The sequence below is a fragment of the Planococcus citri genome, chromosome 3 (assembly GCF_950023065.1).
Source record: "Planococcus citri chromosome 3, ihPlaCitr1.1, whole genome shotgun sequence".
In the NCBI taxonomy this organism is placed as follows: Eukaryota; Metazoa; Arthropoda; class Insecta; order Hemiptera; family Pseudococcidae; genus Planococcus; species Planococcus citri.
Window position 1 is genome coordinate 34,229,396 of NC_088679.1, and position 15,048 is coordinate 34,244,443.

The following is a 15,048-nucleotide window of genomic DNA, read 5'->3' on the forward strand; positions in this document are numbered from 1 at the left end:
AGGTACCTACTTGTTTTCGACTCATTTCATAAGTCTTCTTTCAGTCGCTTCGAGTCTATTGGAGAATTTCCGATGGCGTGATCGACCATGTTGACAAACACTTTTTTCATCGGGAAACCACAAGTGTTGATTTATAATCCGACTAAGCTGATGTAACTGTTTATGATTTTGCTGTGATAAGCACCCCTCTCATGGTTTCTCTTCTTCACGAGTATCACATGGCATGATTTATCATCGAATGCCCGTAGGAATACCTACGCGTACGTTCGACACTATAAGTCTTATGCTTCTTCCATACCTCATTCTTTTTCATTAAATTCCCAAAATTCAAAACAAAACAAAAAAATGTAAACCTCGATGGTGGTTTACCTTACATGGTCGAAACATTCGTTCGCAACATTTCAACACGATCCCAAAGCTGCCGAACAATTTTGTATCTGGTGATATAGATATACTGTAGATAGGTTTAGACGTTGAAAAAAAAAATACATAATTGGCCATATTGGTATAGTACGCGATTAAATTCTCAACGCCATAAAAAGGACACTGGTGTATCGTGATACTGCTGCATGAGAAAAAAAAACTGCTACGATTTAGTACTTGTTTTGATCGTTTTCTGTGTACGAGTAGGTACCTACCTAGAAAATATTATGCTCGTGTATTTATGATTTTTCCCCGGTCCGTGGATACGTAAATTTAAAACTCGTGTTTATGGCAAAAAAAAAATGCTAAAAATTTTCAATACTTTCGATGGTTAATTAATGTGCAAAATAATCAACGAGCCAAAAGTTAGCCAAATTACGAGTGTAATCGATTAATATTGTAAGTGTACGAACGTAATGTACGTGTTTTTCACGTAAGAGAATAATTATCGTTTAACTATTGGTTTATTTAATTTTTACGATCGATTGCAAATGCACGAGTTGCTTATTTACTACGTTTTATATTTTTCGATCAAAACGGTGCTACCTGCCATGAAAAAGTTTCTGGTCGAAATTTTCAGTTCGGTACCTCTGAGAAATGTAGACTACCGTTTACATTTCCTTCCTGTAGGTATTGTGAATTATTTATCAGGCAGACTGGATATTCTTTTATTTGATTTTGAATAAGATCCAGGTAGTTATACTTCACATTATGAACAGCTGGAGTATAATCAACTTGCGTACATTTCCGTTGCATTTTTTTTCTTCTTTTTATAATACGCAGCTACCCACCCACAGTTATAGGCTAAATGGCACACGATTTCACCTTTTCAGTGTGTATTGCAGACTTATTCGGCCATCGCCAATGAGTAAAATGTGGGTGACAGGATCATTTTTTTTTAGTCTAATTTTGTCACGTTGTGAAAGTATACTGGTTCACGAAGCCCTATACTGCGCTGTGTTCGAATTAAACAAAGCCTTTGTTTACTACCAGGAATGGGTTCTTTTCACAATACCTAATCTTGGCGCGTCTAGTTTAGTTTTGCGACATTGTAAGCGTGCTTTGCGCCACAGCCAACGTCTGGCTACGATTTTGTTTTTCAACTGTCTCCTCTCGTCTGAATGACATTTTTGCTGTAAATACTTTGGCTAGGTGCTTTATTGGGATTGCTGCGACCCTACGGACTTCTGACTAAAATTAATTGCTCCAGTTGTACTGCTGATGATGATGATGTACTAGATGTCTCAACTGACTCGACACTGAAAATAGAAAAAAAGACCTTAACGGTGCATTTATGCATAGTGCTAAAGTTTTCTCTGACGAAGGATTCAATAAATGAAAACTAGACATTATCAAACCTGTTATTTTGATGTTGGGACAACCTTGAAAATTATGCATATTGTACGCCTCCCGTACATTAGCTCGTAATTCACAACTAGATGAATTTATAATTCTATCAATTGCTCCGCATTCTTTGAACTTTGAAGCATATAAATATGCATCGAGCTGGCGGTCGTCGGCTCATGATATAAACACCAATCAAATAGGTAGGTGGAAAATGTTGACAAAGAAATCGTTTGTTATTATGCAGACGTATACCTATAGGTATAGGTGCTTGTAGTTTTGCTGGTCTTTCTTGTCTGATATTCGCGACGATGAGATTTGAATGGCAATTAGACGAAACTAGAGGGTCTAACATTGAATTGAATGGGCAGTATTGAATTTAATAAAATTCAGCGTGATTTCGATGGGAAGAGAATCTAAAATACTGGATAGCGATCTTTTTTGAGTGAATTAATTTTAATCTGTGTACAATTGCAGAGTACATAAGGAAAACGTCGTAATCAGTTTTTTATAAATTTTACAGAAGAGCATTTTAAAAGATTGAAATGTTATTAGACTTGTAAACATTATTTGGCTTGAATTTTGTTTTCAAATGTATTCCAAAGGTCTATTGGAAAAATTCTAGGCCATCCCTCAGAAGTGAAAGAAATACCTCCAGAGAATATTTAAGCAATTTGAGCATAGCCGGTCTAGTATGGTGATTTGGCCCCCGAAACAGGTATTGACCACACCTGCCCCAAAAGGTCAACCATGATGAAAAAAAACTGTGATGAAAATTTTGGACCCCTAGAGCAAGTATTTTGGGGGGGGAGGGGCTAAAATGTGTTTTTTCTTCTTAATTGTCTCATTTTTCACCAAATGCTGATAAATAGTTCGCGTTTTTTTAGATGGGTTCTAGGTAGTCCAAAGAACAAAACCAATTTAGGAAAAAAATTTTGGGCAATTTTTTGGGGGGGTTTTGCCCTTTTTAAAATTTTGAGCCGCCATTTTGTAATGAAGGGTCAAAGTGACAATGGAATTTTTTCAGTCCAAACACGCGTTATTTATCCGTAAACATACCATAAAAATTTTAAAAATTTTGGAGTCGTGGAAGTTGGTCAAAAAAAAATAAAAACTGACCACACCTTGCATTATTCACTACCCATAAGTCGCACCTACTATATACTATACAATACACATGACTACATGTTATGGGAAAACAGCTATCAACTGTTGATTTTTATAAAATCATTTCATTCTGGAGCCAACAGAAAATGTTTTTGTGGGGTCCTAACCTCCCACCCACCTTCCCTCACCCCTCAAATTGTTATTTTTAAGGAAAATCAAGCCGCCGATATGGGAATCGTTTTCATATGAATCGAACCTTCTGAAAACGAATTTGCAGTCGAATTTACGCTTGAACCATTTTTTTGTCAACCCCTCCCCTCCCCTGAATATTAATTCGTCATTATTAACACGAGTAGGTAGGTAAGCATGCACTATGAGTCTCACCTTATACACATAATAAGTTACAAGTTATGGATAAACCAGCAATCAACCATTGACTTTTATAATATCATTTCATTCTGGAGCCGATAAAAAATATTTATGTAGGGCCCAAACATCTCGCCTCACCCCCCCCCCTCAAATTGTTATTTTTAAGGAAAATCAAGCCGCCGATATGGGAATCGTTTTCATATGAATCGAACCTTCTGAAAACGAATTTGCAGTTGAATTTACGCTTGAACCATTTTTTTGTCAACCCCTCCCCTCCCCTGAATATTAATTCGTCATTATTAACACGAGTAGGTAGGTAAGCATGCACTATGAGTCTCACCTTATACACATAATAAGTTACAAGTTATGGATAAACCAGCAATCAACTATTGACTTTTATAATATCATTTCATTCTGGAGCCGATAAAAAATATTTATGTAGGGCCCAAACATCTCGCCCCCCTCAAATTGTTATTTTGATGGAAAATCAAAGTAATTTGCATGTAAAACAATCACTAATGTGACTGCATTTTATTGCCCCCCCCCCTGTACTTCATTTCACCTTGCGATTCCCTTAAATGTAAAGAAAATATTTCACAAAACTACAAAGAATAATGACTATACCTATGTGTGCCGAATACATGCATGCTTACCTACCTACTCGTGTTAATAATGACGAATTAATATTCAGGGGAGGGGAGGGGTTGACAAAAAAATGGTTCAAGCGTAAATTCGACTGCAAATTCGTTTTCAGAAGGTTCGATTCATATGAAAACGATTCCCATATCGGCGGCTTGATTTTCCTTAAAAATAACAATTTGAGGGGGAGAGGGAAGGTGGGTGGGAGGTTAGGACCCCACAAAAACATTTTCTGTTGGCTCCAGAATGAAATGATTTTATAAAAATCAACAGTTGATAGCTGTTTTCCCATAACATGTAGTCATGTGTATTGTATAGTATATAGTAGGTGCGACTTATGGGTAGTGAATAATGCAAGGTGTGGTCAGTTTTTATTTTTTTTGACCAACTTCCACGACTCCAAAATTTTTAAAATTTTTATGGTATGTTTACGGATAAATAACGCGTGTTTGGACTGAAAAAATTCCATTGTCACTTTGACCCTTCATTACAAAATGGCGGCTCAAAATTTTAAAAAGGGCAAAACCCCCCCAAAAAATTGCCCAAAATTTTTTTCCTAAATTGGTTTTGTTCTTTGGACTACCTAGAACCCATCTAAAAAAACGCGAACTATTTATCAGCATTTGGTGAAAAATGAGACAATTAAGAAGAAAAAACACATTTTAGCCCCTCCCCCCCAAAATACTTGCTCTAGGGGTCCAAAATTTTCATCACAGTTTTTTTTTCATCATGGTTGACCTTTTGGGGCAGGTGTGGTCAATACCTGTTTCGGGGGCCAAATCACCATACTAAACCGGCTATGCTCTTTACCTTTTCTGTTTCTCCTTTTCAGCAGTGTTTAAAATTTTTTTTTCGAAACAGATATCGTGAGTTTAAAGGGGTCGATTGAAATTTTGATTTTGAAAAAATTTTCTGGTTCAATTTTTTGCTCTTTGTTTAGACTTTGAGCTGATCACAATTTATAAAAATAGTGAGGAAAGCGAAGTTGATATTGGCAAATTTTCCATCAAGGCGATAGAAAAGCATTTTTCATTTTCTGATTCATTCAATTAAGAACAAAATTTATGAGTGAAAGGGGTACACCCTTCTCAGCTCCTCGCACAATCCAATGACTATGGATTTTTCGTAATAGGTAACTGTGATCATAACATTCATTTTTTTTTAATATTCCCAAAGTTTTTCAAAAAACGTTTTTGAGAGGATTTTTTAAAAACATTTATGTTTTGGCAAATTTTGAGGTTCCTAGTATAAAATGTAGAGTTAGGTATTCAGGGTATTTAACAAGTACTTAGTGAAAAAGTAGTGAATTTAGTCAAAAAGATACCTAATGAAAAAATAAAAAATACTTTGTATGCAATTTTTTTAAAAATTTTCCTGTGAAAAATTTGACTTTGTTGATCAGGGTGTCCATTCTCCTAAAAAGGCTGGAAAAGTCAGGGGATTTTGTAATTTTCACGAAAAATTTCTGCGAATTTTGAAAAAACGATCAATTGCAAATTTTGGATATGGACCATGAAAGAAAAACATTATTTTTTACTTATCGAAATATCGATACACAAATTTGTCGAAGACTCTTGCCCTCGCTTGGGCACGTTTTGTTTTCTTTTTCAAAATCAACTTCCTTCAAAAAAAAAATCATTCAAATTCTAAAATTTTAAAAACCAAAAAATAAACTCTTTTTTAAGCATCTTGAAATAGATATTTTCAAAAGCTCTCGACTTAGTTTGACGAAAAACTTATAAAAAAAATCATCCCACCCACCCCCACTACTTCTGATTTAAATTAAAGTACAGGGTAACAGAAATTTGGAAAATATGATCTGGGAAACCTGGAAAAGTCAATGGAAATGACTTTCCAAAAATAATGGACACCCTGTTAATTTTTTTGTGTGCGTGAAGAGGAGGTCGAGTGGAAAGCAGGAAAGCTTTCTGAAAATTTGGTTGAAAAAAAGTAGTAATTTTTTCAAAAAAAATTCCGTCAGATACCATGGTAGGTATTCGAATTTCGTGGATTTTATAAAAATGGTACATATTTTCTCTCGAGAACATTTAAGTAAATTATCTTTTAATGGAAATATTACGTTTCTGCGGCCTCTCTAGCAAATCTTCGTTGTCATTTCATCTTCTATACAGATATCTACCCTCAAAATGAAAGAATTCGCTGAAAAAAATATAGAAAATATGTGCTTCAAAATTCAATATCAAGGTTAGCATTACCCGTACCAACGATACGTTGTAGTGAATTTGATTTATAGGCGTTCTTTTAGTACTAAACATAGTATTTCCATTTGTATTGTATACGAGCTGTATTATTCAACTTGGTTCAAGAAGGTCTAATTCTTTCTGACGAATTGTACCATACTACTACGTCGATGGCGTGGAAACATTTTACCATATTTTTTTGTTTGAAATTCTTCGATCGAACATCCATTAACATATGAGACACTCGCGAAAACACGTGATTCAGCGAGAATCAATATTATTTATTACGTAAAATCGCATTTCAAAGCCAGATTTTCGATGATTTCAAAAAAATTGTCGTCATAGAAATCGTACATTAAGAAAACCATTAAGAGCATACGTCTGTTTAATTTTTCGATCTTGATTATACTTAATAAAATTCACCACCCGCGAGTTGATGAGTTCTGGGAAACTTGGTAAGTTACTGTGAAAATTGCAGAAGTGTTTTCTATGAAATAGGATGTCTTGCTGTAATGAGAAAGTTGTGATTTAACATTTCCGCGACTAACTCATCAACTTTGCGAGTTCATGGCCACTTTCTTAATACCAAAATTATTATTGGTTTTGAATGAAGTTTATTGCGGAATGAAAAAGGTTGCAATTTGACGAAATCTCAGTTTTTGCGAATAATTTGGTTTTGTTGGTATTTCGAAGAAATGTCCTTTTTGTGTTTTTAATTTCCGTCCTTACAATTAGAAATAATATTATATTATATAGTCTTTTACAAAATATAAATTGTGAAGTGGAGCGAAATTCGAAATTGTCTGTTTCTGTTCACAATATTGCTTTTGTGCTTTCTTATAAAATTTTAGACAGTTCGACTCCGTCAACGACCGAGAAAAATAGAAGTAAACGAAGCAAACATCCTCTCTTATATGATGAAATGAATCTATGACGCTGGTGGAAATTTACAACCATAATTTTAATCTATTTCGGGTGTTTTCTGGAGGTAGAAAAAATATACCGAATTATGAATGTACTCAAGTGCATCGGTTATTGGAAAAAAAACAAAATACTCCGAGTTACCTATCCTTCTCATAAATTTCATTCATGTGCTGAATTACAAATAATTTTCATGAATGAGGTGATCAGTACCTACACTTTTTAATTTGAGACGTTGAGACGGGGTTGTTTATTGTGAAACGTTTTCAATTTTCAAGTGGATCATTTCGATTTTGTCAACTGGTTTGTGTTAGTTCGCTAATTAGACGAGGAGCTAGCTTAAGTGCCGTATGCACTTTGAGGTGCCCGCGGTTTGATGGCTGATTATTGTAGAGGACATCTCCCTTGATTTAAAAAGTGATGTTGTCGCTCCCCCACGTGGTCCACATTTTTGCTAGGGGGCTAAAACCCCCTCATTTTTCAGTTTTTCGCAATTTTCTCAAAAATGGTTGTATTTAGAGATAAAATACCTCAGAGAAAAAATGTAGAGCATCGAATTTCCTACCAAAAATGTTCTATGCATCTTTTCCGTATGTCTGATAGTTTTCGAGGTATTGTTGATTGAAGTTACGCGGCGAGCGCATACACGTGTACACATGTATTAGGTAAGGTCACGCTATATGCGTAGTACAACAAAGTGGTCATTCGATCTCAAACAAATTGCAGTACAAGTTTTATTTTAGTTTCATTTCTTACAAGAAAGCCCACCGTAATCATATTGGGAATTCTACACAATCCGCCCCCTTCCCCCTGAAGTCACTTTTTTAGTTTTTTTAAGAACTCAGCTCTTGAAATCAAGTTTTTTGGTTTCAGTGCATCGGAATTGTTACCTTAATACAAAGTTTATCTACTTATATGAAAAATTCCTATAAATAGCTGTTTACAATTTTTTCAAATGTGCCATAGGAGGGCAGTGGTGGGGTCTGGGAAGAGGGGATCTCACGAAGGGTGTTTGAATATATGTACCTATGAAATATTTTGGTGTGCCAAGACCCTTACAAGCTTATAAACCTCAAAGGTTACGTGCTATGAATTCATGTTTGTACCTGATGACCAAAGAGTCCTCTCAGGGGGCTGGTACCTCTCCCCTAAAATCTTCTATTCGATTACAAAAATGAAGAAGAGCAATACTTTTCTTCTTTTTCTTGTACAAATACATGAATTAACGTTGTCCAGAGGGCAGAGAAGCTAAGAGAAAAGTTTTAAAATTTGTAGCTCTTTTGCAGAAATCTTGGAAGAAGTTTCATACAAAAAATTGTCACGCCAACAGGTCAAAATTCAATGTTATTTCACAGCATTGATTTTTTACATTTTTGAAACAGAACAGAAGAACTAGGTATTCATTTTCTTTCCAGCACACATCTCACAAATCTGTATGATTCGTTGAAACATTTTTGTCTAGCTATAGAATTCATTAAAAATGAATGAAACGGATTTTAAGGGGGGTTTTATTATGTAAAAATTTCAAAAGAAAGGAATTAAAAATCAAGAATTTTCGAATAAAATCGCAAATGGGGGGTAAATGTACCAGCCCCTTGAGAGGACTCTTTGGTAACCAAGTACAAACATGAATACATAGCACGGAAGCTTTGAGATTCATAAGCTTGTGAGTGTGTTGATGCACTAGGTATGTATATACATTATACATAGGTACCTACATGTATTCAAAGACCCTTCGTGAGATCCCCTCTTCCCAGACCCCACCACTGCCCTCCTATGGCACATTTGAAAAAATTGTAAACAGCTATTTATAGGAATTTTTCATATAAGTAGATAAACTTTGTATTAAGGTAACAATTCCGATGCACTGAAACCAAAAAACTTGATTTCAAGAGCTGAGTTCTTAAAAAAACTAAAAAAGTGACTTCAGGGGGAAGGGGGCGGATTGTGTAGAATTCCCAATATGATTACGGTGGGCTTTCTTGTAAGAAATGAAACTAAAATAAAACTTGTACTGCAATTTGTTTGAGATCGAATGACCACTTTGTTGTACTACGCATATAGCGTGACCTTACCTAATACATGTACACGTGTATGCGCTCGCCGCGTAACTTCAATCAACAATACCTCGAAAACTATCAGACATACGGAAAAGATGCATAGAACATTTTTGGTAGGAAATTCGATGCTCTACATTTTTTCTCTGAGGTATTTTATCTCTAAATACAACCATTTTTGAGAAAATTGCGAAAAACTGAAAAATGAGGGGGTTTTAGCCCCCTAGCAAAAATGTGGACCACGTGGGGGAGCGACAACATCACTTTTTAAATCAAGGGAGATGTCCTCTACAATAATCAGCCATCAAACCGCGGGCACCTCAAAGTGCATACGGCACTTAAGCTAGCTCTCCGTCTAAATTATTTGTGAATCACTGAATGTTTACTTTTAGTTACGTTTTTGTGGTTTCTTGGTTTCGTGTGTTTTGAAATACGAGTGGACGACAGTGAGTAAAATATATTGTTTTGTTTTCATATACCTCGACATGCTTCGCGATTACTCAGTTTTAAATGGTTTTTTTTTCTTGATTTAAAATTTTTTATCATAGTTTTCTAACATGTTTTTTGAGTAGTACATTTACCGAATGTAGATTTATCGGTTTTTATCAATTGATTTTAATTTTTTACGTTATCTCTTTAGTTTGTCGTTTTCCTTAAAAGGTTTCCTTTTTCATTATAATTCTCAAACATTTGAATATGAAATTTCTGATGTTGGTTTCAGTTTGTACTCGGTTAAATTATCATTTAATTCATTGAAAAAATTAGTTTCAATATGCTATCTAAAAATTAGAGTTTCTCGTGAATTTTGATTTTGTGAAGGAGATATTTTAATTTTTTAGCTTGTTGCAGTGGGCCACATCTAATTTAATTTTTTGGAAATGAATTCAAAAACCATGGTTTTAAAAAAATATATCAGGATGTTATTCTGTACTTCGTTTTCGGATTGAAAAAAAAAGGCCTCGATGGTAGTCAAGGGGGCTCAACTGTTGTATTGAAAATTTATACCTATGTATGTATTTAGAAAAGAAAAGTACATAATTTGATAAAACTGCCTTTAATGGTTCCAAAAATGCGCGAATGATTACCCAGATACAAGATAATTTCAATAAATGCAGTTTTTTTTTCAAATTTTTCGAAAGCTGGAGGCTGCTTTTTTGTGTTTTTTAACCGAAATAATGATCACAGCCTCTTCTTGAAGGTTGAAAAACTGAAATTTTCGGCTTCACGTTTACTTGCGCTCATTTTTGTTCACCATTGATGCTTCTACATTTTCTAAACTTGAAAAAAGCAACCAAACAAAAAAAATGATTCCTCTGTTATGCATGTTTCAAAAAAATCAATGGTGTTTTTTTCTGAGAAATGTATTGGATTTTTTGTCAATTCGGATGTTTTCTTCTCATTTTTTAGATTATTTGTGGAATTTTCTTGCTAAAGGAGCGAGCTACATCCCCCCCCCCTCCCCATCAGTCATTGGGTATTTAGATTGAAAGGCTCGACTTGATTTAACCAACTTTTTATTCGAACTTCACGTGATGGCAACTCTGTAATTCTTTTTTTGATTTCCAAAATTAATAATAAAATGGCATTTTCTGTGCCAATTTTTCAAAGAAAAGACGATTACAACTTTTCTGAGAATCAATCAGGAGAAAATACGTCGATATGAACAATACTTTTTGAAGAACTCTTGTGTTTTGACGTCATATCAATATCTAGGTAATTCCTGAAACCTGAAACCTTGTGAGAATAATTCTCAAGTTTTCCTTTGATCATTTTTATCGTAATTCCGATGTCAACGTATTATGTACTTCAATAATCCAAATTCCATGATAATCAACTCAAGATAAACCTTGCAATCGGTAGTGATTATTCTATGTACCCATGGTTCATCTTGATGTAGATAATACGTTGGTCTTGCAGCTACGCCTCAACACACCTATTTAAATTCTCATACGCGTCGACTCCATTACGGAAGTTAATGATGGATGAAATTATAAAATAAGTAACTTATCTCTACCTTATGTTGGACTAGAAAAGAAGGAAGACGATTGATAATGAAAATCGTAAACGTGATGCGAAATGATACGATAAAGATGGGAAAGTGAGATCATTAGCAAAAGCATCTCTCTCTTCTGCACCTGGTTCTTAATGGAATTTGAATTTTTTTAAAACTTGCTTTCGCGTTAAAATAAATATCGTAATTAATTCTATGTTCGAAAATCTCGACAGGGTTTTTAATTAATGTATGTATAAATATGTACGACGATTATTATTATTACGTGTATCGTACAACATAATGTAGATATGCTTATAAAATCTCGACCATACACACTAGCGTTTAATTAACGGAAGTCTAACGGAGGAGGGAAAAAAGACTAAGAAATGGAAAATGAAAAAAATTTGGGTGTCAGTGACATGTTTATTGGTTACACTCGTAAATCGCGGCGTATATTTTATAATTACTCGTGGAAAAAACGACAATGTTTTCTTTTTTAGGGTTTTCATTATGATTACCTTTTGTTGGTAGTATACCTAGTTTTCGAATATTCTATTGTAAACACGTTAACTGTTGGCGAAAGTACAACGAATATTATCGCCCTTCAGGCTTCACTTTACCCAAAATTTAAGATAATTTTCAAATTTTTTCAACATTGAAAAAATATAAAATCGCTGAACTAGTAATTTTTATTTTACAGAAATTGCGCCTGCGAATGTCAAACCGATAGCCAAGGTTAAGAATACAGCTAATACGACGAAAAATAACGCTGATAAATCGCCGATCAGGACGACGAATAAGAAACGTTCATCGGCTACACCAGCTCAAATTACAACTCCGGCTCCGGCCAAGAAAAAGACGTCTCGATTAACTTTCCCGCATCATCCTTTGCTAAAAAACGTGTGTCAGCGTGATTCGCCCGAAGACAATAAAACCGTGTTTGAAGAAATAATGCCTGTGAGGAAAGCTGTCGATGGACGAGGTAATTTCATTTTATATAATACAGTCGGCCCCGCTTATTATGGATCCGCTTAATAAAATCACCCGCTTAATGCAATCAAATGGCTTGGTCCCGATTTTTTGTACTTAATTACACAGAAAATCACTCGTTTAATGTAATCAAACTCCCCGCTTAACAGAATCATTTTGTGAAAATATTGAGGTATTTTTGGGAAAATGGCTTGTTTTTTCATACTTTAAATCAAAAATTTTGAATTTTTCAGTTATTATTCTCTTATTTATAAATTTTGATTTCTAACAACTTTCTCTCAAGTGATGATAAAGTCAAAAAGGTCTAAACATTTGAAAATTTGAAAAATAGATATGTTATGTATACCTAAATCGCGAATTCGGGAGTACCTATCGTAATTTTAATCCATCTTTTTAGTATGCATGTACATTGTGAAGTTGTAGTAAATTTTTGTATGTGAAAATTGTGTTTTTTCAAAAGTTCGCTTTATAAAATCACCCGCTTAATAAAATCAATTTGCCTCGGACAAATGCGACCATAATAAGCGGGGCCGACTGTACATTTTTTTTGGGGGGGTATTTTGGGGTAAAACAATATTGCCTAATAGGCAATGTTCATGAGATGATTTGAACATTGTACTTTATTAGGGATAGATATGTTGAGTCGATATGTTTTGTTTTGTTGAATTGTTCAGCGAAATAAATAATATATGTATAGCTAGAATAAATAGTGATTTTGGCAAGTGTCAAGAAAAGGTATTGAATGGAAGTATTCATGTGTGCTGCTGTCTGCCAAAGTCAGCCCTCTGTGCTCAAAATACAGACCCTAGGATTGGCGTCATTATCATACGAATAAAGACGTCAGTCTGGAAAACAAGCCTTTTCTATTGGTTTCGTGATTCGAAAAACATGTCTCTTCCAGGAGGCTAAAAGTAAAAAGTCTGCACCCTCGCAGTTATTTTTTTTCCACTGTCAATCCCAGAAAAATGGTACCTTCATAATAAACTTGAGCAAGTGGAAATTTAATATTGTTTTTGATCATCAAGTACCCACGTAATGTCAATGTCTATGAAATCATACGAATAAGACGTCTTCTGTCTGAAAAACAAGCATTTTCTATTATTTTCGTGATTCAAAAAACATGTCTCTTCCAGGAGGCTAAAAGTAAAAAAGTCACCCTCGCAGTTATTTTTTTTCCACTGTCAATCCCAGAAAAATGGTACCTTCACAATAAACTTGAGCAAGTGGAAATTTAATATTGTTTTTGATCATCAAGTACCCACGTAATGTCAATATCTATGAAATCATACGAATAAGACGTCTTCTGTCTGAAAAACAAGCCTTTTCTATTGTTTTCGTGATTCAAAAAACATGTCTCCTCCAGAAGACTACAAGTAAAAAATACACCTTCGCAGTTATTTTTTTTCCACTGTCAATGCCAGAAAAATGGTACCCTCGTAATAAACTTGAGCAAGTGGAAATTTAATATTGTTTTTGATCATTAAGTACCCACGTAATGTCAATGTCTATGAAATCATCTCTTGGAAAAAAACCTTTTCCAAACAATTACTCACTTCGAAGGACTTTTTACGCAGAACATCATCATTTTCAGTGTGACTCGCTAGTTGGTAATCTTTTTCAAACTTGTCACCGCTGCAGCAATTTATTGACTGAAGAAGTCACGAACTGGGTAAAATTCGCTGTTATCAGCTTTTTTTGTTTATTGTTACTACGTGATGTTTACAATCAGCAGAAAATCATGTTTGGATGGTTCTTTTCATTGCAATTATCAGGTCACATGATGGAGTTGCCGATGAGATGCGATTTACCTGCTTTCTGACGGTGTTTTATTATTGTATTTTTTTTTTGTTTTATTCTGCGATCTAATGCAGGGAGAAGTGTGAGGTGTTGAAAAGACGCGTGTAGAGGTTTTAAATTTTAAATTGATTTCTAATCAATGATGCAGACTGCAGAGTGAACAGTGCACAGTTGATGGTGTGATTGTGAAGTAGTTCGAAGCTTTTCAAGTCAAGAAATTGTTGACCTCCATCCCCAAATCGTAAGTGAGGGACCTTACGAAACATGTGATCATTATCGATTTACCAACTTATGCCTTACTATTCAATATTTTTTGAAATAAGTAGGTCAATTTAAAGTGAAAAAGAGGAGGTAGAAAATTCTCTAGTGATTGAATAGGGACATTAAAAATTTTTGTTAGATTTTTCGTTCTTGCACACCCCTTGGGCTTCGCCCAATTCTCTTACTTTAAAAAGCACATAAAATAGCCCAAAAATCCTGGAAGGGGTAAAATGGGGTAGCACGGTTATAACCTGCAAAAAGCACGTCAGTTGAACCCTCTAGGACAATTTGGAGAGGCTGTAGGCCTTCCTAAAAGTCAAAAGTCAAAAAACATGTAAAATGTCCCAAAAATCCTTTTTTTTTGACGCTGGACATGGTTCAAATGGGATTGAAAGGTTGAAACCTGCAAAATACACTTCAGATACATCCTCCCATTGTACGGTGAAAATTTGGACCTTCTAGGTCAATTCGGAGGGAAAGTCGAAAAACACGTAAAATACCGTTAATACCCCAAAAAATCCACTTTTTTTAACTCTGGACAGGGTTCAATTAAGGTTGGAAAGTCAAAACCCGACAAAAGGAACTTCAGGTACAATCTCCCATTGTATGTACTGTGAAAATTTAGACCGTCTAGGTCAATTTGGAGAGGCTGTAGGCTTTCTTAAAAGTCGAAAAACACGTAAAATAACCCAAAAATCCACTTTTTTGACTCTGGAAAAGGGTCAAATAAGGTTGGAAGGTCGAAACCTGCAAAAAGAATTCAAGTGGCGCCCTCCCATTGTATGCTGAAAATTTGGACTCCTCAGGTCACTTCTAGGGGTAAGGGAGGGTCAAAAATAAGGGTAAAATGAGGTTTTTTCCGCCTTAAATGGGATGGGGATGACCTAGGAAGCTGAAGTTTTGATATGTTGATCACAGTGGAGGTACCGACCTTGGTTGGCCTATC

At 34.9% G+C, this 15,048-nt stretch overlaps 1 protein-coding gene across 4 annotated transcripts in view; it reads left to right on the plus strand.

The window, feature by feature from the left end:
• The window catches only part of LOC135842173 (putative exonuclease GOR), an 85,369-nt gene that overhangs the window by 54,537 nt on the left and 15,784 nt on the right, over positions 1 to 15,048 (plus strand). For all 4 annotated transcript variants that reach the window (XM_065359559.1, XM_065359560.1, XM_065359562.1 and 1 more), the window contains one exon: positions 11,755 to 12,036. In XM_065359559.1, coding sequence (XP_065215631.1) covers positions 11,755 to 12,036 — 282 coding nt within the window. The remainder of the gene's footprint in view (positions 1 to 11,754; positions 12,037 to 15,048) is intronic.